This window comes from Schistocerca cancellata, chromosome 4 (genome assembly GCF_023864275.1).
Source record: "Schistocerca cancellata isolate TAMUIC-IGC-003103 chromosome 4, iqSchCanc2.1, whole genome shotgun sequence".
Lineage (NCBI taxonomy): Eukaryota > Metazoa > Arthropoda > Insecta > Orthoptera > Acrididae > Schistocerca > Schistocerca cancellata.
Genome location: NC_064629.1, coordinates 665,731,952 through 665,758,492, shown reverse-complemented (window position 1 = coordinate 665,758,492; position 26,541 = coordinate 665,731,952). Strand labels below are relative to the sequence as shown.

The 26,541-nt window shown below is 45.8% G+C and overlaps 1 protein-coding gene across 6 annotated transcripts in view; it reads left to right on the top strand.

The window, feature by feature from the left end:
* The window catches only part of LOC126183515 (glutamate receptor ionotropic, kainate 2), a 270,896-nt gene that overhangs the window by 46,339 nt on the left and 198,016 nt on the right, over positions 1–26,541 (top strand). For 4 of the 6 annotated variants that reach the window (XM_049925564.1, XM_049925567.1, XM_049925570.1 and 1 more), the window contains exons 1-2: positions 17,276–17,452; positions 25,826–25,931. In XM_049925564.1, the coding sequence (XP_049781521.1) occupies positions 25,868–25,931 (64 nt within the window). In that variant the 5' untranslated portion in view covers positions 17,276–17,452; positions 25,826–25,867. Of the gene's footprint in view, positions 1–17,274; positions 17,453–25,825; positions 25,932–26,541 lie in introns of those variants that run through there. The other 2 variants (XM_049925566.1, XM_049925565.1) reach the window with 2 other exon arrangements.

The window sequence follows — 26,541 nt, the reverse complement described above, 5'->3', positions numbered from 1 at the left end:
ATCCTATCATGCAACTACAGGACATCACAAACAAGTATGGTACTATCATCAGACCGACAGCATCACCTGGTCTGCGCAGTTTCATAGTTTATAGCGATCAGTATCCTGATAGTATATTGATACAGGTCGGTGTAAACTGTGTGATTGTGTAGACTAAAACATCGCTTTCTACGCCGAGAAATAAAATAATACTGGAGTTTAGCAGGTTGGATAACTGCATCGTGTCAACAGCCAGGTAGAAATAATGTTTTAAAAAACTGTAGGGACTAATTTTCTTGATAAATTATAGTACTGTCTTTTTCTTAGCCGGCCGCTGTGGCCGAGCGGTTTTAGGCACTTCAGTCCGGAACCGCGCTGCTGCTACGGTCGCAGGTTCGAATCCTGCCTCGGGCATGGATGTGTGTGATGTCCTTAGGTTAGTTAGGTTTAATTAGTTCTAAGTCTAGCGGACTGATGACCTCAGATGCTAAGTCTCATAGTGCTAAGAGGCATTTGTACCATTTTTTTTTTCTTTTTCTTACATGAACTAGTTCGTGGTGCAGATTGGCTTTGGAATGCACACAGTCAAATATCACAACATATTGATCACCTGGTAAGGTCAAAAAGAAGTTTTGACGGTATTCGCATTCGATCAAAGTGTCTCATACTAACGAAATGTCGGCCTCCATAGCTGAGTGGTCAGCGTAGCAGAATGCCATGCGAGGGACCAGGGTTAGATTTCCCAGCCGGGACGGAGATTTTCTCCGCTCGAGTCCTGGGTGTTATGTTTTCCTCATCATAACTTCATTCTCACCGACACGCAAGTCACCGTAAAGGCGTCAACAAAAAGAATTTGCACCAGGCTATCGGTCTACCTGCGAGAAGGCGCTAGCCACACCTAGATAGCCTTAAGTACTAACTAAATAAGCGTTGGGAGCAGGTGCGGGAATACTGCATTTCCGTCTTGAGCAAGGTGGAAGACGTTTTTCGTTTCCTCTCTCTGATCTGTTACAAAGAATCTAGTGGGTTTCAACTTTGTATCTGTGTCGTGCGGATGGCTGTGATGAGTACATATAACAGTGTTTTGTTGTGTTTGTGTTGTTATGGACGAGGAGGAGGAAGAGGGTGAAACCCATTTCCGAAACATTTACATCTATATAATTAATCTGAAATTCGCTCTTAAGTGTTTGGCAGGAGGTCCGTACAACCACTTTGAGACCTTTTCTTTACCGTTCCACCTTTGAATAGCCCGTGGGTAAAATGAGCACCTAAATCTTTTCGCACGAGCTCTATTTCTCCTATGTAATCACGACGGCCATTTCTCCCTTCGCTGGTCGGAGTCCACAAAATACAGCGTGAGTATATTTAAACTTTCGCTACTTCAGAGGGGCCCCATGAAGAACTTGTGATCGTAGGACACTAAAACCTTGTGGAAACTTTTGTAAGGATAAGCAGAAGAGAGATATTAAACCACAGAAAGAAACATATTTTAATTTGCACCTGAGAGAGCAACATTTAGTAACTGTGTACCATGTTTACGTTCCAGGTTACAAACGTTGCTCAGTGTGACGGATCATCTACATTCACGACAGCCTGGAACGGCACAAGAGATTGCTCTACAGTCGCCCGAAACAACGGTAGACAACGGAACGTTCGGGTGTCGCGACACAGTTCCTGCGCTGCTTGAAGATCGAACACTGAATCCAGTATTCTCACTCATGGCAAAAATAACTTCTTCAACAATATGTGGCGCCATTGGCTGTCGGCCTCACTGAGGAGTGTTTCCCAAATCGTCAGTTAATTCCAACTTCCGAATCATGTTCTTCAACGCTGGAGCGGAAAGACGACCAATCCGTATTCCTTTACTGCTTCGATAATCGCGAAGACCGGAGGCACTATTGCTTTTGTTTGGATGTAACAGCTTTACCAGTAAAGCCCTGATCACCTTTCCCAGATCAATGTTGACTGTCTACAGCTGTAATTCACGCTGATGCTTGTATTTCAATCCATTGTCTCCACGCCAGTATAATGTCAACTAACACTGGCACCAACACTGCTAACAACGCAAATCCTGCAGCGCCCAGTCTGAAAATCATTCCTATAAACTTGGGTATCCACACAGTAAATAATTTTACGTCTACACTGGCTCAAGCAAAAAAATGTTTGATTATAACCACCTTTATCTCTGAATTCGGAGAAGAAAGATGATGATTGAAATTTCGTGAAAACATCTCTCCGCAATGAAACAAGCCTCATTTTAATTACTGCTAACCTTCTAACTAATGATATCTGTGGCTCTCTCTTCCATATTTCGTTATAATACTAAACGAGCTGATGCCACTGGAATTTTTCGATGTCCCACGTCAGTTCTATCTGGTAAGAATCCCTTACGGTGCAGCAATACTCGAGAAGAGGACGGACAAGTGTAGTATAGGAAATCTCTTCAGTAGATTTGTTGCATCTTCTAAGTGTATGGCCCATGAAACTCAGTCTTCGGTTAGCCTTCCCCACAATATTTTCTAAGCAATTTTTGTTGTTTAAATTGTTCGTAACTGCCATCGCTAGGTATTTAGTTGAACCGATAACCTTTAAATTTGTGTAGTTTATTGTCTGACCGATATGTAACGGCTTTCTTTTTAGCACTTACGTGGAGGACCTCACATTTTTTGTTGTACAGGAAGAACTGCCACTTTTCGCATCACACACAGCCTACTCCTCTCTAACAGATAACTGGTGTTGTCGATGTTAGCGCCCCCATCCTACGGGATGATCACTACAAACAGTGTTACAAACCACACGTACATTAGAGACTGTGGAAAGATTAAGAATTGATTCTAGGATATTGCCACATCGTTTGGTGTTCAGGAATCGGACGCTTCCACCGCTCTTCGCCTTGCAGATCAAATACCGGCTGTGAATTTTTTTTCACCGCCATGTTTCGAACTGGCTATCTCCGAATTGGGCTCCACCGCACAATCCTGCGTTTGCGACATCGGCTACGATAGTGGGTAGGATCACAAATCTGAGGAAATTGTTATCGCAGCAGACAATATTTAAATATTATCGGTCTTTTTGTGTTTCTGCATTAGAAGGTGTCCTTCGATAGATAAATTGATCGTTCCACGAAGCAACCATTCATCAGACAATGCTAAATGAAGGATTACCTCAGGCTTCTCCACTGATTACGGTCGTCAGTCATACACATCCACATAGTTTCTGCATGCATTCCAGCAAATAACTTCCTTCAGGTATCTGTTATCAGTTTTCCTGGTAACATGTTCCACTCATCTTGATTTCTTTTTAGATAACACTCATTATTACATATTCCACACCATCCTGTTACCCGATCCATTTTTTTTTAATTTCCTGCATCTCTCAGCTATTCCCGATAACTGTTTCTCCATTGGCCGCTGAGCGAACAGCAGTTTTTGAATTATTTTCGCATTGTAAGTCCACGTCATACCGTATAAGTGAGAACTGGTGACTCATTCTCATTATAAACATTCTGCATCAGACAAATCGTAAAGCTAGTTTTGAAACGTCTGTTTAGTTTCCCTAAAGCATTAAGTTACTTTTACTTTTCTGTTCTTCCACTCTTTATTGAAGTTCGCCAGAATTAGAGGCAAGCAGCAAAACGTCAACAAGAAAAAAGTGATTCAGATACGTTCCATTTACACATATTTCTCCTTCGTATGTCAAAACTTTCTCTATGACTGATGAGTATAGTTTGGGCGACACGAAATCTCCTTGAGTGGGCGCCTGACCCAAGCCTGGATTCCTTTCTATCCTAATGAGGTCTATAGGAAGTTGTAGCATCGATGTACCTGTTCTTCAGTATACTAAGCAGATTTTCTTATAATAGAGATTCTGTTGCACTTGAATCAAAACTCTTCACAGAATCGATGATTCTCATTTTAAATGGTAATTCATACTTGTTGCTCCGTTCTATAATTCTGTTCACAACTTGTGAAACGGTCTGTTGCGTTACATGCACATACAATGTCAGTTTGCTCCATCGTTTGATTAAAACCTAATTTTTCCCAAACGGTTGGTGATAATTTATGTGAATATCTTGTACAATGCGAAGAGAAGACGAATACTCAGTAGTATTTTACGTTTTCTCAGTCTCCCTTCGCGCGAGGTATATCCATAAAGGCATTGTTCCAGGTACCGAAATGGTGTTCCTCCTCTAACATTCTGAAAACCACTTTGCAGTTTTATTTTTCAATAGGAATGTTCTCACTACCATTATCTGCGGTCATAACGACACTGGATCTAGGACAGTGGAAAGGAAGGAAATTAGTGTCCAATGAAAACAACGTCTTTAGAGACGGATAGGAAAAGAATGGGGAGGAATCGGTCGTGTCTATTTTAAAGAAACCATCTCAGCGACATTCACCTCAATTGATTTAGGGAAACGACAGAAAACCTGAATCTGGATTTCACGTTGGATGTTGAACCCATTTCTCTCGGATATGAGTCCAGAACTTCGCAGGGTCTCCGTGCAATATTTTCTCTGATGTTTTGGGAGAGCTGACGTCGGCACTGGCTTTCTGCACTATCTTGGTTTGTATAGAAAATAAAGTGTCTCACACTTAACTTAAAATTTTCATAACAACATCACACAAAGGAATGCACATCCACATGTTGCAGACGCCATGTGTATGAGGATCTAGCAGCGTATCCCGACAGTTTCTACAATATTATTATACTAAATTGTGAGCGATAATACTTACCTGAGGAAAAGAGCGTAACACCCAGAAGACATGGTCGGATGTGAGTGTAACGTCGTACACGTACACCCCCTCAGTGGATATGTAAATGATTGGAGGAACGAGCCCCTCTCCAGGCTGTGAAGGCATAAGGGATGTATACTGGCCGCCGTGTCATCCTTTGCCTTGCAGCGTCTTTCATGTGCGCTATGGAGTGGTATGTGGACAGCACACCGCTCTTCCTGCCGTTTTGCAGACTTTCCATACCGTGGAACCGGTACTACTCGCTTGCATACCTCCTCATTTGGCATGACGACTCTGATTACACCCCATTCCAGCCCTCCGATCAAGGAAAAATCCTTGGCAGTACTGAGAATCGAACCCGCGTCCTCCGCCACGGCAGCCATCTGCATTGGGCACTCAGATACGGGGGCAGATTATGTAAACGATTAGGTCAATGAAAAAGCGCTCCAGCTGCCGTTGGTAGCTTCATCGATTCCACTACCAGTTTCAGCCTTTATATCAGGCCATTTTCAAGTGGTTATTTTGCTGCAGAGAAGCGCCGTACAAATGATAAAAATTGAAGTCAACTGGATATAAAATGTTGAGTGTATATTATCACACTGTTTCTGTGCTGTTGTGTTATCTAGTCACTCCAAACTCAACCTCAAAGTATTTGAGTTTAGGAATAAATTGCCTGACAAAAGAAAGTGAAGCACGCAGAGGGAGGAGGAGGCAACGAAATGAAACTTCACCGGTTGAGAAGGTGTGTGAAGCTATTTCAGTGACTAGTGTTGTGTACTACTTCGTACACAAGGGTAAGGAGAGGTGGGCTACGGAGTGGTGCAGCAGCTGTCGTCATAGGAAAGCTGGACAGTAGCAGAAATGATTAGCGAAGAAGTAAATATAGTAAACAGAAGCCTTAATTAACTTGTAGCATTCTCAAAGCGCATGAATTCTCTTTAAAAATGAATATGCAGCAATAAAGTCCAGCTAATACAATGGAAACAAGAGTATCGTAGGGTGAGGCTCTCTTAACTAACGCACAAGTGACAGTGACAGGGCTGCATCTTGGTGGCGGCTCCGTTGCTACTGGGCTTTTTGACTAAGGATGGGGCCCCTCCACGCCCACACCAACGTGGTGACCAAACCAAAAGTTCTACTGTCACCTCCGTATAACACGTTAGTTTTTGGTCAGGAGTCAAAGGATGTGGGCTGTGATGTTATCCATGCGCCTGGGTAAGATTACTCATTAACATGGTCCATCAGGAGATAGAAAGTCGACGAAAGCGATCGAAGGGTAGCAATTGTAAGGGCAGAGGAAAAAAAGGGCCAAGGCAAGCGCCAAGTGAAAAAAACCTCTGCGACAGTGCGAGGTATCGTTCATTGTTACTTTTGTCGTTGCGGAAGCTCGTTGTGTGGCTAGCTGCAGTTGCTGCGTCCCTGTAACAGTTCAAGGTCGTCATACATTAGTGGGCGATCGGTCATAGATCGGCTCACAGTGTAGGGGGTGTGTGTGGCTGGTTTGCGTGCTGTGTACAGTACGGTTTCCCTGCGGTTGCTGTTTCTCGGCGGGTCGAGCATCTGGGGTTACCAGTAGTAGCTGTGTTGCAGGGGCTCGCCAGTACTGTCGTGTTAGCGTGCTATAGACCATAGATGTTTAGTTCCTTGCCAATAGTGTCTTTGATCTATTATGTTTCCATCTATGGTTGTGGTCGTAGTTACCCAGAGAAAGGATAAACGGGTTGCGCAAGTGTCTTGGGTTATTTTACAGTCGTGTGGAGAGCTTTTGGAATACATGCAAGGTGGTATCTAGCCGATATTCCAGGTGAAGGTCCGCGGTGCGTGTGTAGCGCGGAGCGTTGCTTATGATTCTTAGTACTTTGTTGCCGGCTGGGGTGGCCGAGCGGTTCTAGGCGCTACAGTCTCGAACCGCGCGACCGCTACGGTCGAAGGTTCGAATCCTGCCTCGGACATGGATGTGTGTGATGTCCTTAGGTTAGCTAGGTTTAAGTAGTTCTAAGTTCTAGGTAACTGATGACCTCAGAAGTTAAGTCCCCTAGTGCTCAGAGCCATTTTTTTGAGTACTTTGTTCTGTATGAGCTGCAGACGGTGCAGGCGTGTGGGCGCAGCGTATCCCCAGACTGGGGCTGCGTACGTCATCAGGGGTCGAATAGGTGTCATGTACATGGACCTAGACACCCTCCTATTCAGTGTGCTACGCCTGTTAAGCATAGGGTAGAGTTGTTTGAGCCTCGCGTTTGCTTTGCTGGTCACGTGTTGAATGTGGTCCAACCAGAGTAGTTTCCGGTCCAGCCAGACACCGAGGTGTTTGACCTTCTCGCGGAAACGTATTGGGCGTGCATGTAGTGTTATTAGGTTGCAGTGCTGATGTTTGCGCAGTAGTTTCGGTCTTCTAGTGAACAGAACGGCTTCGCACTTGTCGACGTTTACTCTAACACGCCATTTCACCAGCCAAGGGTCTGCCGTTCTGAGTGCAGTCTGTAGTCGTGAGTTAATGTTAGACGGCTTCCAATCTTGCGTAGATTGCCACCGTCGTGTTGTGTGTACCTGGGAGGTCGTTAATGTAGAGGTTAAACAGTAAGGGCCCTAGGATGCTTCCTTGGGGTACTCCTGCCTTGATACCATATCGTGTCGATTGTTTGCCCTGCACGTCGGTGTTGAAACTCCTGTCCGTGAGATACGAGTGTATGAGACGTACGAGCCCGTCGGGGAACCCTGCGTCGCTGAGTTTGCGTATAAGGCCGTTGTGCCATAGACGATCGAAAGCCTTTTCGATGTCCAGGAACACCGCCCCAGTTGCTTTGCTTGTGTTGTATCCGTGTGTTATGTATTCAACAACGCGGAGCAGTTGTCGTGTTGTTGAGTGGTGATTCCTGAAACCGAACTGCTCCGGTCTCAGGGTGTCGTTTGTGATACAGTGCCTGGTGAGTCGTTTTAGTATTACCTTCTCAACGATCTTGCTGAGCGCGCTCAGCATACTGATGGATCGATAATTTTGTGGGAGGCAGTGGTCTTTCTCCGGCTTCCTGAACATCAGGACCATGGCCGTCGTCCAAAAGGCGGGGAAGTACAAAATTGTTGAGGCTTTCGTGGCCACTTGTTGACAAACTGCCTATTGGCTTCCGTCTCGGGTTCTTCGGCCGACGTTCATCTAATGATTTTTCTGACGTTTCGCCAGCACGAGTGGCTGGCATTGTCAAAGCTTCACCCTCCATTGTGGGTGAAGCTTTGACAATGCCAGCCACTCGTGCTGGCGAAACGTCAGAAAAATCATTAGATGAACGTCGGCCGAAGAACCCGAGACGGAAGCCAATAGGCAGTTTGTCAGGCGGGGAAGTGTTGGTGTTTAAGTATGGCATTCGTGATGTGTGTGAGGTAGTCTACTGCTTTGTCCGTGAAGACGGCCGGTGTGGCAGAGCGGTTCTAGGTGCTGCAGTCTGGAACCGCGCGACCGCTACGGTCGCAGGTTCGAATCCTGCCTCGGACATGGATGTGTGTGCTGTCCTTAGGTTAGTTAGGTTTAAATAGTTCTAAGTTCTAGGGGACTGATGACCTCAGTAGTTAAGCCCCCTAGTGCTCAGAGCCATTTCAACTATTTCATTTGTCCGTGAACTCCTGGAGGACACGGTTTTGAATGCCATCGTGACTAGGTGCCTTCCTAGCGGTGGTATGCATGATGGCCCATTTGAATTCAGCTGTGCTAGCTTGTCGGATGATGTTGCGCGCTGGTTGGGCCAGGATGCGTGTGACCTCCTGGTCGGTTGCAAGTGTGAACGCTGGGTCTGAGGGATCCAGGTTCGGTGTGAATGATGCTGCGAGTGTGAGGGCTTTTTCCTCCGCAGAATATGACGGTCCGTCGGGCCCTTGTAGCGTGGGTGCGCACAGTGTCTCCCTGGTGAAGTGTCGGGCAATCTGCCACACGCCAGGTCGCGTGGTGTCCAGCCCTTCGAGTTTCTGGTTTCACTGTTGTGTTTTAAATGTTTGTATTTTGTCCCGGATTATTCCCTGGAGCCTGTTCATGTGCTGCTTGAAGCGTTGGCGCCTGGTACGCTGCCAATATCTCCTGAGGTGGTTCCTCATTGAGATAAGGCCCAGGATCACCTGGGGCAGGGCAGCACTGTGTTGTTGTGGTGTGCGGATCGGTATGGTGTCGGCTATTGCGTCTTGGACGACGCTGGTGAGGGATTCAACTACCTCATCAATTTTAGCTGTCTCGTTAATCACGTGGGTGGGTGGGATGCGACTTTCAAGCGTTTCCTTGAACAACGTCCAATTCGCGCGCCTGTAGTCTAACATCCTGCGTTGATCCATGTGCTGCAGTGTTTCTTCAATGTACAATATAACGGGTTGGTGCCCTTGATGAGAGCCATGTCTAACACGTCTGGCCTGTGTCCCCTCCGGTAGGGAATGTGCGTCGATTCGGTCGGCGCTGGGCCGTGCCTCGCTACGGAAAGGGTGTGGGGCCGTCGCCGACTTATATTGCGGCGGCAGAGAGAGAGCTCACGGTATGGAGCCACTGGAGATATGACTCACTGGTTGTGCTCCATCGGGTCCGCCAGGTCCTGCGCTACCGCTATCGGCCTCTGACAGAAACTTTCGTAGCCGTTACCAGCTGTGGGACACAAGTGGAGTTTAATCGATCTATGATACTAAAGATACAATTCGAGTCAAAGTTACAAAGAACTTTGCGGTAAGACCCCACTTGTCAGTATGATGTTGCACCCCTTCTAGCCTAGATCCATGCACTGATATACACTACTGGCCATTAAAATTGCTACACCAAGAAGAAATGCAGATGATAAACGGGTATTCATTGGACAAATATATTATACTATAACTGACATGTGATTAGATTTTAGCGCAATTTGGATGCATAGATCCTGAGAGATCAGTTCCCAGAACGACCACCTATGGCCGTAATAACGGCCTTGAAACGCCTGGGCATTGAGTCAAACAGAGCTTCGATGGTGTGTACAGGTATAGCTGCCCATGCAGCTTCAACACGATACCACAGTTCATCAACAGTACTGACTGGAGTATTGTGACGAGCCAGTTGCTCGGCCACATTGACCAGACGTTTTCAATTGGTGAGAGATCTGGAGAATGTGCTGGCCAGGGCAGCAGTCGAACATTTTCTGTATCCAGAAAGGCCCGTACAGGACCTGCAACATGCAGAGACGTGTAACCAATGGCACCCCATAACATCACGCCGGGTGATACGCCAGTATGGCGATGACGAATACACGCTTCCAATGTGGGTTCACCGCGATAACGCCAAACACGGATGCGACCATCATGATACTGTAAACAGAACCAGGATTCATCCGAAAAAATGACGTTTTGCCATTCGTGCACCCAGGTTCGTCGTTGAGTACTCCATCGCAGGCGCTCCTGTCTGTCATGCAGCGTCAAGGGTAACCGCAGCCATGGTCTCCGAGCTGATTGTCCATGCTGCTGCAAACTTCGTCGAACTGCTCGTGCAGATGGTTGTTGTCTTGCAAACGTCCCCATCTGTTGACTCAGGGATCGAGACGTGGCTGCACGATCCGTTACAGCCATGCGGATAAGATGCCTGTCATCTCGACTGCTAGTGTTACGAGGCCGTTGGAATCCAGCACGGCGTTCCGTATTACCCTCCTGAACCCACCGATCCCATATTCCGCTAACAGTCATTGGATCTCGACCAACGCGAGCAGCAATGTCGCGATACGATAAACCGCAATCGCGATATGCTACAATCCGACCTTTATCAAAGTCGGAAACGTGATGGTACGCATTTCTCCTCCTTACACGAGACATCCCAACAACGATTCACTAGTCGACCCCGGTCAACTGCTGTTTGTGTATGAGAAATCGGTTGGAAACTTTCCTCATGTCAGCACGTTGTAGGTGTCGCCACCGGCGCCAACCTTGTGTGAATGCTCTGAAAAGCTAATCATTTGCATATCACAGCATCTTCTTCCTGTCGGTTAAATTTCGCGTCTGTAGCACGTCATCTTCGTCGTGCAGCAATTTTAATGGCCAGTAGTGTAGTTTCGAAAGGAGACATAAAACCATTGTATCCTCTCCTGAGACAAGCTGGTCCACAATTGTAGTATCTGGTCCTTGGCACTGGGGCGCAGCTGTCGTCTGAGCTTGTGCCATCGGAACTCCCTCAATCACTGCCAGTTGTGACATCAAGTTATATCCAATGGCATCCACTACATGACGCCAGGAGTAACACCGCTGTGCCTCTCCAGAATATTGGAAGAATAGGATCTCTTTCAGATCGCCACCATACGCACTGTTGTTGGTCAATCCAATGTCGTGCAGAACCGCAATTCATCGCTAAACACAGTGTGATGCCATTCATGAGCAGCCAATACTTCCCAGTCACGGCACCACTCGAAACACACCCATTTGTCTACATAGCCTACACATGGGATGGTAACTCCCTAGTCGGGCTGCTGCTAGTCTCCGACCATACTGCAGGATGAGACAGAATATTGTAGTGAGTTCGTTACCTGCTCTCGACTGGCACGTCCTGATGTGAAGGGATTATGATGCGCTTGGTGCACCGTACTTCGGTCGTCCCTTGTTGTGACTGGACGTGGTAGACTGCAGCCTTGACGACGAATAGGCCTGCCAACACGTTCCCATGTAGTCCAGCATCAGGCCACTGTCACATCGGTTGTGCCCCACAGATGCGCACATTCCACAATTCGACCAGCCTGCTGAACGGAGACCAACAAAAAGGTCTATTTCAAACTCTGTCAGGCCCAGGTAACGCTGTCTTGCATCTCCGCGAACTTCACAGTGATCACTCAATATCCGACGCTGTCCTCGCCCCTTACATCCCCTACCAGGTCTGGTATCAACACTAAACACGAGCAACACTAATGTTTTGTGGTTGTCATTCTACCTGTCACTTTTACACACCCACCAGTGGTGTGTACATGTACGAAGAAGTTACATTGATGTCCGACCATGTTTTCTTGGTGTTTCACTTTTTTATCAAACTGTGTACGTTATTTGGAGAGACTAACTGATGGAGGAGGCACATGTACTGTTTATCCTCATTTTCCATACTGCTGAAAAGTTTCGTGGTTTAATTGGCCGATTCCTAATCATGCAGTTTATTTGCTACTCCATAAAGAAACCTTGATATTAGTAAACGTTGTGTGACTTGGGCCTCCCGTCGGATAGACAGTTCGCCGGGTGCAAGTCTTTCGATTTGACGCCACTTCGGCGACCTGCACGTCGATGGTGATTTAACGATGATAATTAGGACAACACAACACCCAGTTCCTGAGCGGGAATCCAACCTGGGCCCTTAGGATTAACATTATGTCGCGCTGGCCACTCAGCTACCGGGGAGGGACAAGAAAATGTTGTTATTGTCATATTTGGTGTCAACAGATTTTCTTAAGTGGAAACTAACTACGTCGATAAATTACAGGCACATCACTTCGCTGTCAAGAACACTGTTAAGGTGAATCACTTTGTTAAAAAATTGCATTTTACAATTAAAAAACGAATTTTCAGTGCGCTTAAATATGAAACTGAACAACAAATGTCTGTTCTGTATTATATTTAATCACTGACACCAGAATGAACTCAGTGAATATACACTCCTGGAAATTGAAATAAGAACACCGTGAATTCATTGTCCCAGGAAGGGGAAACTTTATTGACACATTCCTGGGGTCAGATTCATCACATGATCACACTGAAAGAACCACAGGCACATAGACACAGGCAACAGAGCATGCACAATGTCGGCACTAGTACAGTGTATATCCACCTTTTGCAGCAATGCAGACTGCTATTCTCCCATGGAGACGATCGTAGAGATGCTGGATGTAGTCCTGTGGAACGGCTTGCCATGCCATTTCCACCTGGCGCCTCAGTTGGACCAGCGTTCGTGCTGGACGTGCAGACCGCGTGAGACGACGCTTCATCCAGTCCCAAACATGCTCAATGGGGGACAGATCCGGAGATCTTGCTGGCCAGGGTAGTTGACTTACACCTTCTAGAGCACGTTGGGTGGCACGGGATACATGCGGACGTGCATTGTCCTGTTGGAACATCAAGTTCCCTTGCCGGTCTAGGAATGGTAGAACGATGGGTTCGATGACGGTTTGGATGTGCCGTACACTATTCAGTGTCCCCTCGACGATCACCAGTGGTGTACGGCCAGTGTAGGAGATCGCTCCCCACACCATGATGCCGGGTGTTGGCCCTGTGTGCCTCGGTCGTATGCAGTCCTGATTGTGGCGCTCACCTGCACGGCGCCAAACACGCATACGACCATCATTGGCACCAAGGCAGAAGCGACTCTCATCGCTGAAGACGACACGTCTCCATTCGTCCCTCCATTCACGCCTGTCGCGACACCACTGGAGGCGGGCTGCACGATGTTGGGGCGTGAGCGGAAGACGGCCTAACGGTGTGCGGGACCGTAGCCCAGCTTCATGGAGACGGTTGCGAATGGTCCTCGCCGATACCCCAGGAGTAACAGTGTTCCTAATTTGCTGGGAAGTGGCGGTGCGGTCCCCTACGGCACTGCGTAGGATCCTACGGTCTTGGCGTGCATCCGTGCATCGCTGCGGTCCGGTCCCAGGTCGACGGGCACGTGCACCTTCCGCCGACCACTGGCGACAACATCGATGTACTGTGGAGACCTCACGCCCCACGTGTTGAGCAATTCGGCGGTACGTCCACCCGGCCTCCCGCATGCCCACTATACGCCCTCGCTCAAAGTCCGTCAACTGCACATACGGTTCACGTCCACGCTGTCGCGGCATGCTACCAGTGTTAAAGACTGCGATGGAGCTCCGTATGCCACGGCAAACTGGCTGACACTGACGGCGGCGGTGCACAAATGCTGCGCAGCTAGCGCCATTCGACGATCAACACCGCGGTTCCTGGTGTGTCCGCTGTGCCGTGCGTGTGATCATTGCTTGTACCGCCCTCTCGCAGTGACCGGAGCAAGTATGGTGGGTCTGACACACCGGTGTCAATGTGTTCTTTTTTCCATTTCCAGGAGTGTAGGTACGCAATTATGACTATTAATTGCCACTGGTTTTGGTGCATCAGCTTCCTCCGCATAGCCGGCCGATATGGCCGAGCGGTTCTAGGCGCTACAGTCTGGAATCGCGCGACCGCTACGGTCGCAGGTTCGAATCCTGCCTCGGGCATGGATGTGTGTGATGTCCTTAGTTTAGTTAGGTTTAAGTAGTTCTAAGTTCTAGGGTACTGATGACCTCAGATGTTAAGTCCCATAGTGTTCAGAGCCATTTGAACCATTTTTTGTTGATAGTTAATGTACACACAATACATCTAATTTTTATATTACTTTTGTTCTTAATTATAGCGTCCAGCGACAATCGTAGCCTAAGAATTTAAATGACAAAATGTAATGAAACAAAAGTTAGTTAGTGACGTGTTCCATAGATCATTTTAACGATTTTTTTAATCTATGTGTTGAAGAACGAGTCAGTTTACAGGACTTATATGGATGATTAGTTTTAACATTATTGTAACATTACTGAACATACCTATTTTCAGTCCCAGTCATGCAACTAAAGTTTAAACTAATGATTTTTCTTTTCTTTTTTTTAAACAAAAGGCTACTAGTTTTTAAACATAAATTCGTTTATGGAATAAAAGGAGTTTCGAAAATAAATGATTTTATTGTTGTGTTAAAACTTGCTCTGTTACCTGAGCGACAGTTTTTGTTGTTTGGCAATTGATCAGAAATTTTTGCTGCTGCATACTGAACTCCTTTATGACTCACCAATAGCTTTAATATTGTGCAATAAAGATCATTTTTCTTATTGATTTGTAGTTATGGGCATCATTATTCTTCTGAAATTGTGATGGATTATTTATGGCAAATTTTATTAGCGAATATATACACTGGGAAAGTGCAGTTAAAATGTCTAATTCGTTGAAGAGGTACAAGATGACTGAAGTGAACACCTCATACACTCCTGGAAATTGAAATAAGAACACCGTGAATTCATTGTCCCAGAAAGGGGAAACTTTATTGACACATTCCTGGGGTCAGATACATCACATGATCACACTGACAGAACCACAGGCACATAGACACAGGCAACAGAGCATGCACAATGTCGGCACTAGTACAGTGTATATCCACCTTTCGCAGCAATGCAGGCTGCTATTCTCCCATGGAGACGATCGTAGAGATGCTGAATGTAGTCCTGTGGAACAGCTTGCCATGCCATTTCCACCTGGCGCCTCAGTTGGACCAGCGTTCGTGCTGGACGTGCAGACCGCGTGAGACGACGCTTCATCCAGTCCCAAACATGCTCAATGGGGGACAGATCCGGAGATCTTGCTGGCCAGGGTAGTTGACTTACACCTTCTAGAGCACGTTGGGTGGCACGGGATACATGCGGACGTGCATTGTCCTGTTGGAACAGCAAGTTCCCTTGCCGGTCTAGGAATGGTAGAACGATGGGTTCGATGACGGTTTGGATGTACCGTGCACTATTCAGTGTCCCCTCGACGATCACCAGTGGTGTACGGCCAGAGTAGGAGATCGCTCCCTACACCATGATGCCGGGTGTTGGCCCTGTGTGCCTCGGTCGTATGCAGTCCTGATTGTGGCGCTCACCTGCACGGCGCCAAACACGCATACGACCATCATTGGCACCAAGGCAGAAGCGACTCTCATCGCTCCATTCACGCCTGTCGCGACACCACTGGAGGCGGGCTGCACGATGTTGGGGCGTGAGCGGAAGACGGCCTAACGGTGGGCGGGACCGTAGCCCAGCTTCGTGGAGACGGTTGCGAATGGTCCTCGCCGATACCCCAGGAGCAACAGTGTCCCTAATTTGCTGGGAAGTGGCGGTGCGGTCCCCTACGGCACTGCGTAGGATCCTACGGTCTTGGCGTGCATCCGTGCGTCGCTGCGGTCCGGTCCCAGGTCGACGGGCACGTGCACCTTCCGCCGACCACTGGCGACAACATCGATGTACTGTGGAGACCTCACGCCCCACGTGTTGAGCAATTCGGCGGTACGTCCACCCGGCCTCCCGCATGCCCACTATACGCCCTCGCTCAAAGTCCGTCAACTGCACATACGGTTCACGTCCACGCTGTCGCGGCATGCTACCAGTGTTAAAGACTGCGATGGAGCTCCGTATGCCACGGCAAACTGGCTGACACTGACGGCGGCGGTGCACAAATGCTGCGCAGCTAGCGCCATTCGACGGCCAACACCGCGGTTCCTGGTGTGTCCGCTGTGCCGTGCGTGTGATCATTGCTTGTACAGCCCTCTCGCAGTGTCCGGAGCAAGTATGGTGGGTCTGACACACCGGTGTCAATGTGTTTTTTTTTCCATTTCCAGGAGTGTATTATCCTTACTGTTCCCTTTTGTACGATCAATACTTTTTTCTAAGTGATGAGTTATCGCAGAAAAGCTTTCCGTAAGACAATATAGAGTGGAGATTGGAAAGTATGTTAGGAGGCTGATTCGTTTGTTTCAAAAACTAGCAGTTATTCAAAGAGAAATAGCAGTTGAACATAATTGTTTGAACAGCTCAGTAATAACCTTCTTGCAGTTCGAGTTTTCATCAAGTTGAAGTATTCTGCCCTGTTTGCTGTCTCCCATTGATGTGCTGTATCAATTGTTGGTACGATTCTATTTGTTGTACGGAACTGAACTAGAGCGAATTATTCTTAAAAGTTACGCATTATGTGCGCGTCACAAATGATAGAAGTGCGCTCGAAACCACGCTCTCACCAGTTTTCATTCGCTAATGAGGTAGTTTCGAAACGTATGCGTTATCGGTGATTCAAAATTAAGTTCTATTATTCATTGATAAAGTATTTGTTTTGTTTAACTTATGTGTTTTTCCCGTACACCGACTAATGCGTACTAGTGATTCACAGGTATTTGTCAACATTGTCACGTAACCCTGGCTGAGAGAACCGTTTCCCTATGCGAAACACGGAATGAGTGCATTTTTGTGTGCTTGTATGTGTGTTTAAATGTGTGGGTTCGCAAGCAAAACAAGTTTTTTTTTTTTAAGAAACGTTAATTCCGTTGAAACCGAGTGCGGTGGATTAGTGTTCGGACTCCAGACTCACATTCGGCAGTAGTAGGGTTCAAATCCCCGTCCAGCCATCTAGATATTTTTCTCTCTGTTTTCCTAAATAGTTTAAGGCAATGTCGGAATTTCGTCCCCTTTCCTACCAAATCCACAGTTAACCAACCGCTATTTTTTGTCTTTTGAGTTACACTACACCTGGTGTATTCTATTCCGTCCTATGATCACAGATGGATTCATAAGGAACATCATTTATTCTCAAAGCAGATTCTCTCTCAGGAGAGTTTTGGCTGCACTTACAGTAGCAGGGATATCATCTGAATCGTGTAAAATGGGTGATTGTATTTACGAGACTGACTGATATCAGCAACAAATGAAATTGCAGTTTTATATTTTCATTTTATTTTGTGCACGTTTCTTATAGCGGTTGTGTTTTCCTGCGCCATGCTACTAATTATAAGGATTAAAGTTTGTTTCTTGTTGGTCATTTTCAGGCCCTCAGCTACTAACGACAGAGTTGCAGATAACAGGCTACAGATGCAGTCTTCGCATTTCAGCAAAACACGTGTGACTGCTGCTTGAAACACTTCAGAGGAGCAGACATCGACGGCCGTCAACAGAAAGTTACTACGGAAGCCTATATCCCAAACGACGACGGCCCCCCACGTCTTGCAGGTAAGATGCAGAAAAACAGAAGTATTTCTACGAATTAAAAGCAATGCACAGCCACTAGGAAATAAGTGTCCAAGCCGACATTGATATCGTCATTGAGCTTGACTGTAAATGAATCGATAATTATTAGTTCTGTATTTGTTTATTTCAATTTTTGAAGCAATACTGAAATCGTCACCTCAGCAGCTGTTTACAGATACATCAATATTCACTTTCGCTCTCATTTTAAATGGCTGCTAATGTGACGAAAAGGATTGTCCCATTCGAAGATGTGAAGAGTATGACGCGAGACTATTGCGGATACATGTTGTGTGTAGCGCAATTGTAGACACGATATGCGAGCAGTCTGTTGCAGTCGCGTCTGTAGTGAATATGGCACAACGTCATGATTTAACCGACATTGAACGTGGGATGATCATCGGTGCAATGCGCATAGGACATAGTATATCTAAGATTGCACAGAACTCGCATTTCCCGATATCAATAATTTGTATAGAATAAATCTTTAGTATCGCACAGACAATGTTTTCAAACACAGGACCACTAAAAGTATTTAGCGAGCTGAAGTCACGTTCCCTCTGCAGAACTATACAAGGCGAAAAATCATCACCAATTTCAATGTATGGAAATGGCGCACTTTATAAATCTAAAAAACCTAGTATCCTATAAAGACAATATCAGTAAGTCCAGAGTTGGAATCAGTAAACTCATACAAATACCTAGGTGTAACACTTACTAAGGACATGAAATGTAACGAATACATATTCTCTGTCGTGGGTATAGCAGGTAGCAGACTTCGGTTTATTGGCTGAATATTAAGAAAGTGCAATGATTGGACAAATAGAATGCTTACAAATCCCTCGTGTGATCAGTCTTAGAATATTTCTCATGTGTTGATGATGATGATGTTTGGTTTGTAGGGCGCTGAACTACGCAGCCATCAGCGCCCGTACAGAGTCCCAATTTTGACACAGTCCAATTGTTTTCACAATCCAATCTAGTCACTGTCATGAATGATGATGATGATGAAATGATGAGAACAACACAAACACCCAATCCCCGGGCAAAGAAAATCTCCAATCCGGCTGGGAATCGAACCCGGGACCCCGTGATCCAGAGGCAGTAACGCTAGCCACAAGTCACAAGCTGCGTACACATTTCTCCAGAGCGTGTTAGCCGTACAAGATGGATCTAGCAGGGGAGTTTGAACGTATAAGGAAGAGGGCGGCACGAATGGTCACAGATCTGTTGACACGCGGGAGAGAGTCACATAGATGATGAAGCAATTGAACTGGAAGTCTCTTGAAGATAGTTTCCGTCTAACTCGAAAACGTGTACTAACCAGGTTCCAAAAACGGACTTTAAATGATGACTCTAGGCATATACAACAATCTCGTACATATCGCTGCCATAGAGATCCTAAGGACAAGATTAGATTAACCACAACACGCGCAGCGGCAGTTAAATAATCATTCTTCCCGTGCTCCAAACGTGAATCGAACGTGAAACCCGCAATAACCGGGTCATCGGGACATATCTTCCATCAGGCACTTTATAGTCGTTCGCAGACTGTATATGTAGATGTAGATATAGAACTCATTTCTACCAGGAATGTGCACAGATACATGCACCGCAAAGACTTCTTCAGCCATGGACCGACTAGTGTCACAGGTCCTTCCCATGATTTATTATCACTCAGTGCGTATACGTAAACCTTGCAATAGCAACATACTGAACTGAAATGAAGCTATAAATCCTATTATTGACCCCGTTTTGAGTCGTAGATCTTTCGCTTTGTATCAGTCTCATGAACAGTGTCAGGCTGACTTACGGTAGTTCTCAAAATGTAGGAAGACCTTCAGAGGATCAAAGCTTAGTACAGTGATTGGCAGTTGACCCTGAAAGTAAATAAATGTCACGTCTTCGCATAAATAGGGAGAAAGTCCATTACTGTATGATTACACGATTAAGTAAATATCTATGGGGAACTTAAACTTACAACTTACGACCAGTTCCAGCTTCTTTTCCTTTCCTTTAGTGCTGTCACCTGCCAGCGGTCTTGTCCCAGTGGTAACACCGGCTCCCGTCAGATCACCGAAGTGTAGAGCTGTCGGGATTGTCTAGCACTTGGATAGATGTTCGGACGGAGTCTGACTTTGTTATTTCTTCCCCCTCGCTTCCTGTAGACTCGATATGGACTGTCAGCGGTATAACACCCAACACTTCGGACAAAAGCTTTATAACAGTATAAACAGACACACCGAACAAGAATAAAGTATACAAATTCGAGAACTTTTGAAAATCTATAAGAAGATTAATGTTTCTTCCTACAAAATTACACTGTTGTTCTTATTCATATTTTTAACATTAAAATAAAAAAGATAAAGGTAAAGATAAAATAGATATTTAAAACACGTCGAAAAGGACGGAGATGTTCATTTAAATGGAGCACCGCACCATCACCAAAAACTGAAAGATCTGTACTGGGAGAAATGGGGTGTTCTCTAATGTTGGAAGGTGTGGGTGAAAGATATAGGGGTCCACTGGTAGTAACTATGGAGATAAAATTGGGTGCTTGAGTGGACAGTGGAAAGATATAAAGTGAGGAGGAGTTTGACAGGTGGGCAGAGCTGCTCTATCAAGAGAAGAGCAGATAGGAAGAGGGAGGGAAGAATGTATGGGGCCGGCCGGAGTGGCCGAGTGGTTCTAAGCGCTACAATCTGGAACCGCGCGACCGCTACGGTCGCAGGTTCGAATCCTGCCTCGGGCATGGATATGTGTGATGTCCTTAGGTTAGTTAGGTTTAAGAAGTTCTAAGTTCTAGGGGACTGATGACCTCAGAAGTTAAGTCCCATAGTGCTCAGAGCCATTTGAACCATTTTTGAATGTATGGGGAGAAATGGAGAGGGATGGGGGAGAGGGGGGGGCGAGCCCTGATGAGGAGTAGTATAGGTGGGGACGAGTTATAGTTGGTAGGATGAATAAATATTGGGATTGATTTTTATTGTCAGATAGAAAGAGTTTGTGGAAGTAGCGTTGGGATACGTTAAGCAGTTTGTGTAGCAGTACATATGATTGGATGTGTTACTAAAGGCGCGGCAGCATACCAAGATTCGTGATCAGAGGAGAAACGATGATGTTATTGGAATCTAGTTTTCAGATAACATAGGCTACACGAAGTGTTCGATGTGGGCGGGGAATGATGGGAATATGATTAGGTGCTAGATGATCTACGTGGGGGAAGGTAAACGGATGCGGAATGCGATGTGGAATGTATGACGTTCCAGGATTTAGAGAGACTGATTAAACTTAGTAGGAGCAGATGTTCATACGAAATTTGCATATGGTAGGGAAGGAGAGGGGGGGGGGGAGGAGGGAGATCGGAGCAAGATTTTGTAGGTGTAGAGAGTAGTGGAGGCGTTTAATTCTCAAGTTCGACCAGGTAGTAGTTTAAGTTTATTGTGGGATTTCTGTTGGATGGTTAGTATCTGAGGTTTGCATGTTAGTTGCCGGTCAGGGGTTATTCCAAGGTATTTTAGCACATTATTTAACTGGACAGGACGGTTGTAAATGGTGAAGTACAAATCACTGAGGGGGAAAACTGCAATTGTTCGTCCCTTAATTATTGCCTGGGTTTTGGAGGAGTTGATCTTGTGGAACCATTGGTTGAATTCGAGGTGGTTTCGGAGGGTTCGTTGGAACTTAAGGAGTGTAGGGTAGAGGGTGATAAAAGCAGTATCATCAGTGTATTGAAGGAGGGCCTGGTGGGTGTGGTTTGGGCATATTGGCACTGTAGAATAGATAAAGGAGAGGAGAGATGACGGAGCTTTGGAGCACACTACAGTGGGATGGAAGGTGTGGAAATTGTTATTGTTAATAGTAACGAAAGTGCCGGCCGCGCTGGCCGTGCGGTTCTGGCGCTGCAGTCCGGAACCGCGGGGCTGCTACGGTCGCAGGTTCGAATCCTGCCTCGGGCATGGGTGTGTGTGATGTCCTTAGGTTAGTTAGGTTTAAGTAGTTCTAAGTTCTAGGGGACTTATGACCTAAGCTGTTGAGTCCCATAGTGCTCAGAGCCATTTGAATTTGAAGTTTGCCGGCCAGCCTGTGGATTGTTTTTAAGGCGGTTTTCCATCTGCCTCGGCGAATGCGGGCTGGTTCCCCTTATTCCGCCTCAGTACACTATGTGGGCAACTGCCGGGCAGACACTGTTTCCACGTACGCCATCACTTCTGTCTCTATGCTGATCATTTTTGGAATACAACCTACGACCAGCTTAGAGACAGAAGTGATGACACTTTCTGCAAGACCTGACCATAATTTTGCTGGACAATGCTCAAGCACGTACAGTGCAAGCTGTTACTGATTTGTTTGACTGATGGGGCTGCTAAGTGTTATACCACCTACTGCACTCCCCTGACTTAAGCCCTCGCGAGTTCAACTCGATTTCTAAACTGAAGGAAATCCTTCACAGCATTCGCTTCAGAACTGCTACAAATTCGTCGGGCAACAGACCGCGCCACTCGAACTGTCAACACAACTGACACTGCTAAGAGTATCTTACGACTTCCACATCGCTGGCAACGGTTTATACACACTGCTGATGACTACTTTGAAGGTCAGTAAAACTTTGAAACACGTATATATTTTGTACGAGCCGTAAATAAATATTTGCCACTATTAAAGCTCCAAACCTCGTACTTATGAGTTAACGCTGTATGTACGTAGAAACATATTTAACAATTTTTTGAATGAAATACTTAGCGCCTTTTTATTTTGGTAATTGTTGTGTTCAACACAGTCGTCTATTATAGGGTGCCTAAGAAACCTGCTTTCTCGGATCGCTAGACAACAATTCAAGCAAACCGTATTAATAGAGTTTATTACAGTAAGATAAATAACAATACTTAACTTTTCGTATTCACAAAGTTGTGTCGCAAGCAAATGGCGACATGCAAATCATCATGCAATCAATATACTAAAGTATATACAATTCCAATGCAAGTAAAGCAATACAGTTCATGCCTTTGTGTCGTCTTAGAGAGGGGTCTGTCAGCATACTATTGGCTGACGTCGTCTCATAGCCCTCTCTGCTCTTCCATTCTTGATCGTCGTGCCGGCACTTGCCGTTACGCCGGAACATTAATTATGTTTTTTTATTCTAAATACCAAATAACGTCAAAATAATTGTTCTTCTCATTCATGTTTGTCGTTAAAAAGAATTTTTGATGAAAGCCGTTTCATCAGTTTATGTTCTTATTTATGCAAATTGTAAGTTTTCCATTGTCATGGGATTGTAAAGTGCAAATCTTTTTCGCGTTTACATATTGTGTCTCTTTCGTGGACGAACACCCATTGTAAGTTCTCGTGGAATCTTGGCCAAGTTTCACTAAAAAAAGCAGACAGTTAAATGAAGATAAAGAAGGGAGAAAACTCTTAAAATCCACCACTATAACGTGAGTGAGAGCAGCGATAATGGGGTAACTTTCGATGTTAGCAGACAACACGGCTCTCCTCCCGCTTCCGACGACGATGGCGGAACTTTCATTCCGAGAATCCTTGACGCTGACGTCCTGTTCCGTTGCGTTATTTTGGTTGTTTGAGTGGATGCCACCCTTTTAAATGCATTATGGACGATTTTGACTTTCCGTTCCGTGGCGTCCAGTGCGAATGAACCCTTAGGAAGCAGGCAACGGCAAACGTTTCTATAATGGAAGGTATTCTGTTCAAAAAAATGGTTCAAATGGCTCTGAGCACTATGCGACTTAACTTCTGAGGTCATCAGTCGCCTAGAACTTAGAACTAATTAAACCTAACTAACCTAAGGGCATCACACACATCCATGTCCGAGGCAGGATTCGAACCTGCGACCGTTGCGGTCGCTCGGTTCCAGACTGTGGCGCTTAGAACCGCACGGCCACACCGGCCGGCGGTATTCTGTTATTTGCAGTTGTATCGAAAGTATCGGAACAATCGATTGTTTCAGGCGTAATCGGAAGCGTCAAGTTGACGACGACGTCGGTACTGCACCCTGTGTAACACATTACGAATGTAAGTGGAGGAGCCTTTGCCGTGGCGAAGAACGGGAGGGCATCTACTCCGACCATCGACCCCCCCCCCCCCCCCCCCGCCCAATGGGTACATACGGCTCCTAGTGCACCTGTCAAAACATGTAACATAAATGGCCGTATCTTTTCATTACATTCACGTAGAAGCTTACATGTTTTGAGAACACCAAGGGACTGTAGACTTTAGTACGTGACATAAATTTCTGTTCGGTACGTCTACCCGTTCCTGAGAGATAGTGGTCTTCACTGACGGACACTCGGATAACAACTAGCATAAAAATAGTTTTTTGTGTGATTAACTATAAATTAACAATTTTCGGATTTTTTTTCATTTACTTGTACAGTGAAACCAAGCTTCTTGCCTACTTTCAGGAACTCCCCTGTAGGTTTCGATGAGTGAGTTTGCGAGTATCACAATATGTGACGTAAATGGCATTATCTTCTGACAGCACTGATGTTAAATCTAAATTTTTTGCATCGCCAAGGGGCCATAGATCTTAGTATGTGACATAAGTTTCAATTTAATGAGTCTACCCGTTCCTGAGTGAAGTGGCTCTTAAGCGACGGACAGACAGTCAGATAACTAATGACAAAAATATCTTTTTCGCGTGATATAATTACAAATTAACAATTTCAATCGTTTTTCCCGTACTTACACTGTGAAACGACAAGTATACTACAGGTCTTGAGACGTAAGTTTGCGAGTGTCAACATATGTGACATAAATGGCCGTATCTTTTGATATCATAGACGCAGAAACATACATTTTTTGCATCGACAAGTGGCCATAGACCTTAGCATGCGACATAAATTTCTACTTGATACCTCAACTCGTTACTGTAAAAAAGATTCTTAACAGTCAGATAGACAGACAGACAAACAAAGTGATCCTATTTATTAGAGTTCCATTTTTACTGACTGGAGGTACGGAACCTTAAAAACCTATGGTTAGTGTCAGAAGCTGATGACTCCCGATGTCTTTTCATTTCATCAGGTTTTTCTTTCATTTCAATCTTCGGTTTCTATCCGCAGCATACTAAAAAGAGGAACACGAGGTTTCTCTGAACTCCGCGTAACAGACGGCAATAGCCGCAGGTGTGGCTCGTAGGTTCCAACCTCGTAGCGGACAGTCTCCAAGGGATATGACTTTCCTTCCACCGCTAAAAAGCATTTCTATACGTCAGCTATATTTTGTACGCAGAAATGTATTGCGTAAAACGCACCAAATGTAAACTGGCCAGTGGCTACATTTTTCGCTGCAAACTTTTCAAAATATGCTTGGTGTTGTACGCTGCTTTGAAGCATCACAATTAGTAAAGCTGTAAGGACGGGGCGTGAGTCGTGCTTGGGTAGCTCGGTTGGTAGAGCACTTGCCCGCGAAACGCAAAGGTCCCGAGTTCGATTCTCGGTCCGGCACACAGTTTTAATCTCTCAGGAAGTTTCATGACAATAAGTGTCGACAATAACGAAAAGAAAACAGGTTCCCTATCAGGCTGTGACGTGTGGCTATATGGTGCGTTTTTTTTTACTGAATAGTTTCCTCAAAGTCGAATCAGAGACACACAGCAGAGGAGCCGGCCGAAGTGGCCGAGCGGTTCTAGGCGCTTCAGTCTGGAACCGCGCGACAGCTACGGTCGCAGGTTCGAATGCTGCCTCGGGCATGGCTGTGTGTGATGTCCTTAGGATAGTTAGGTTTAAGTAGTTCTAAGTTCTAGGGGACTGATGACCACCGCAGTTAAGTCCCATAGTGCTTAGAGCCATTTGAACCATTTTTTTGAACACAGCAGAGGAGAACACGCGTGAATCCCAAAACAGTGGTTTTTATTTTTTTTTTACACGAAAGGTAGAAGTTTTACTTAGAAACTAACTACAACAACAGATGTAGCTTTGGTTCATCAACATAAAACTTATTATTTTCAGGCAAATCAGATAACTCCATATTTCGCTCCCCGTGTATCGTACAATCCAAGTTGCGTGAAGAGCTGGCCAGAGTGGCCGAGCGGTTAAAGGCGCTGCAGTCTGGAACCGCACGACCGCTACGGTCGCAGGTTCGAATCCTGCCTCGGGCATGGATGTGTGTGATGTCCTTAGGTTAGTTAGGTTTAAGTAGTTCTAAGTTCTAGGGGACTTATGACCACAGAAGTTGAGTCCCATAGTGCTCAGAGCCATTTGAACCATTTTGAAGTTGCGTGAAGCGACCAGCATCTCTGTGGTTGTAAGTACCTAGAGGGAGAGGGAAGCTTTATCCACCCCTCGCTACCCGAAGGCCACATTAATTGGCTTCAATCCCTCATGTCTGTGTGTGTTGCAGGCGGTGCTGGAGGCGTAGGGAGGGTGGCAGCAGCGCGGCGCCATGCTGGTGGCGCTCCTTGCGCTGCTGCCGTTGGCGAGCGCGCTGCCGGAAGTCATCCGCATCGGTAAGCTGCTACTCCACTCTTCTTTCATTCTAAAGCTTGACTAGTGTTTCACGGTAGACTGCCGGGCTTGTATCACGTTGTGGATAACAATGTGACAATGAAAACTGCTGACCATAAATTTTATCACTGATTAAGTGTATGTGGGCAAGCGGATGCCGTAGCGTGGCTTCAACAGAGATTGCAAATACAGAACTGAATACGGGTTACGACACCCAGCGCCCTCCCCTTTTCCAGACTTACTTCCAGTGGCATGTTATAATCTGTACACGAGATAAGACGACTGTTGTGATAATAATGGAAGATAAGGAGTAAGCACTTAATAGTAAATTGCAGACTAATCATATAGATGAAGGTGTAAGTTGGTTTTCATACATAATGGGAGAGTTACAATCAATAAATATTTCAAATGTTGGATATATAAACGAAACACGTGCAAAGGTGAAGATGGGAAATCGCGTAACTGAGGAGTTTGAAATTGTGACAGGACTCAGGCAAGGAGATGGAGATGGGTTGTCCCCTATGCTGTTCAACTATGCCCTCGAGAAGATCGTACGCGAGACCTTTCAAGAGAACGAAGGGATTGAAATCGAAGGAAAGAGACTGGCATACT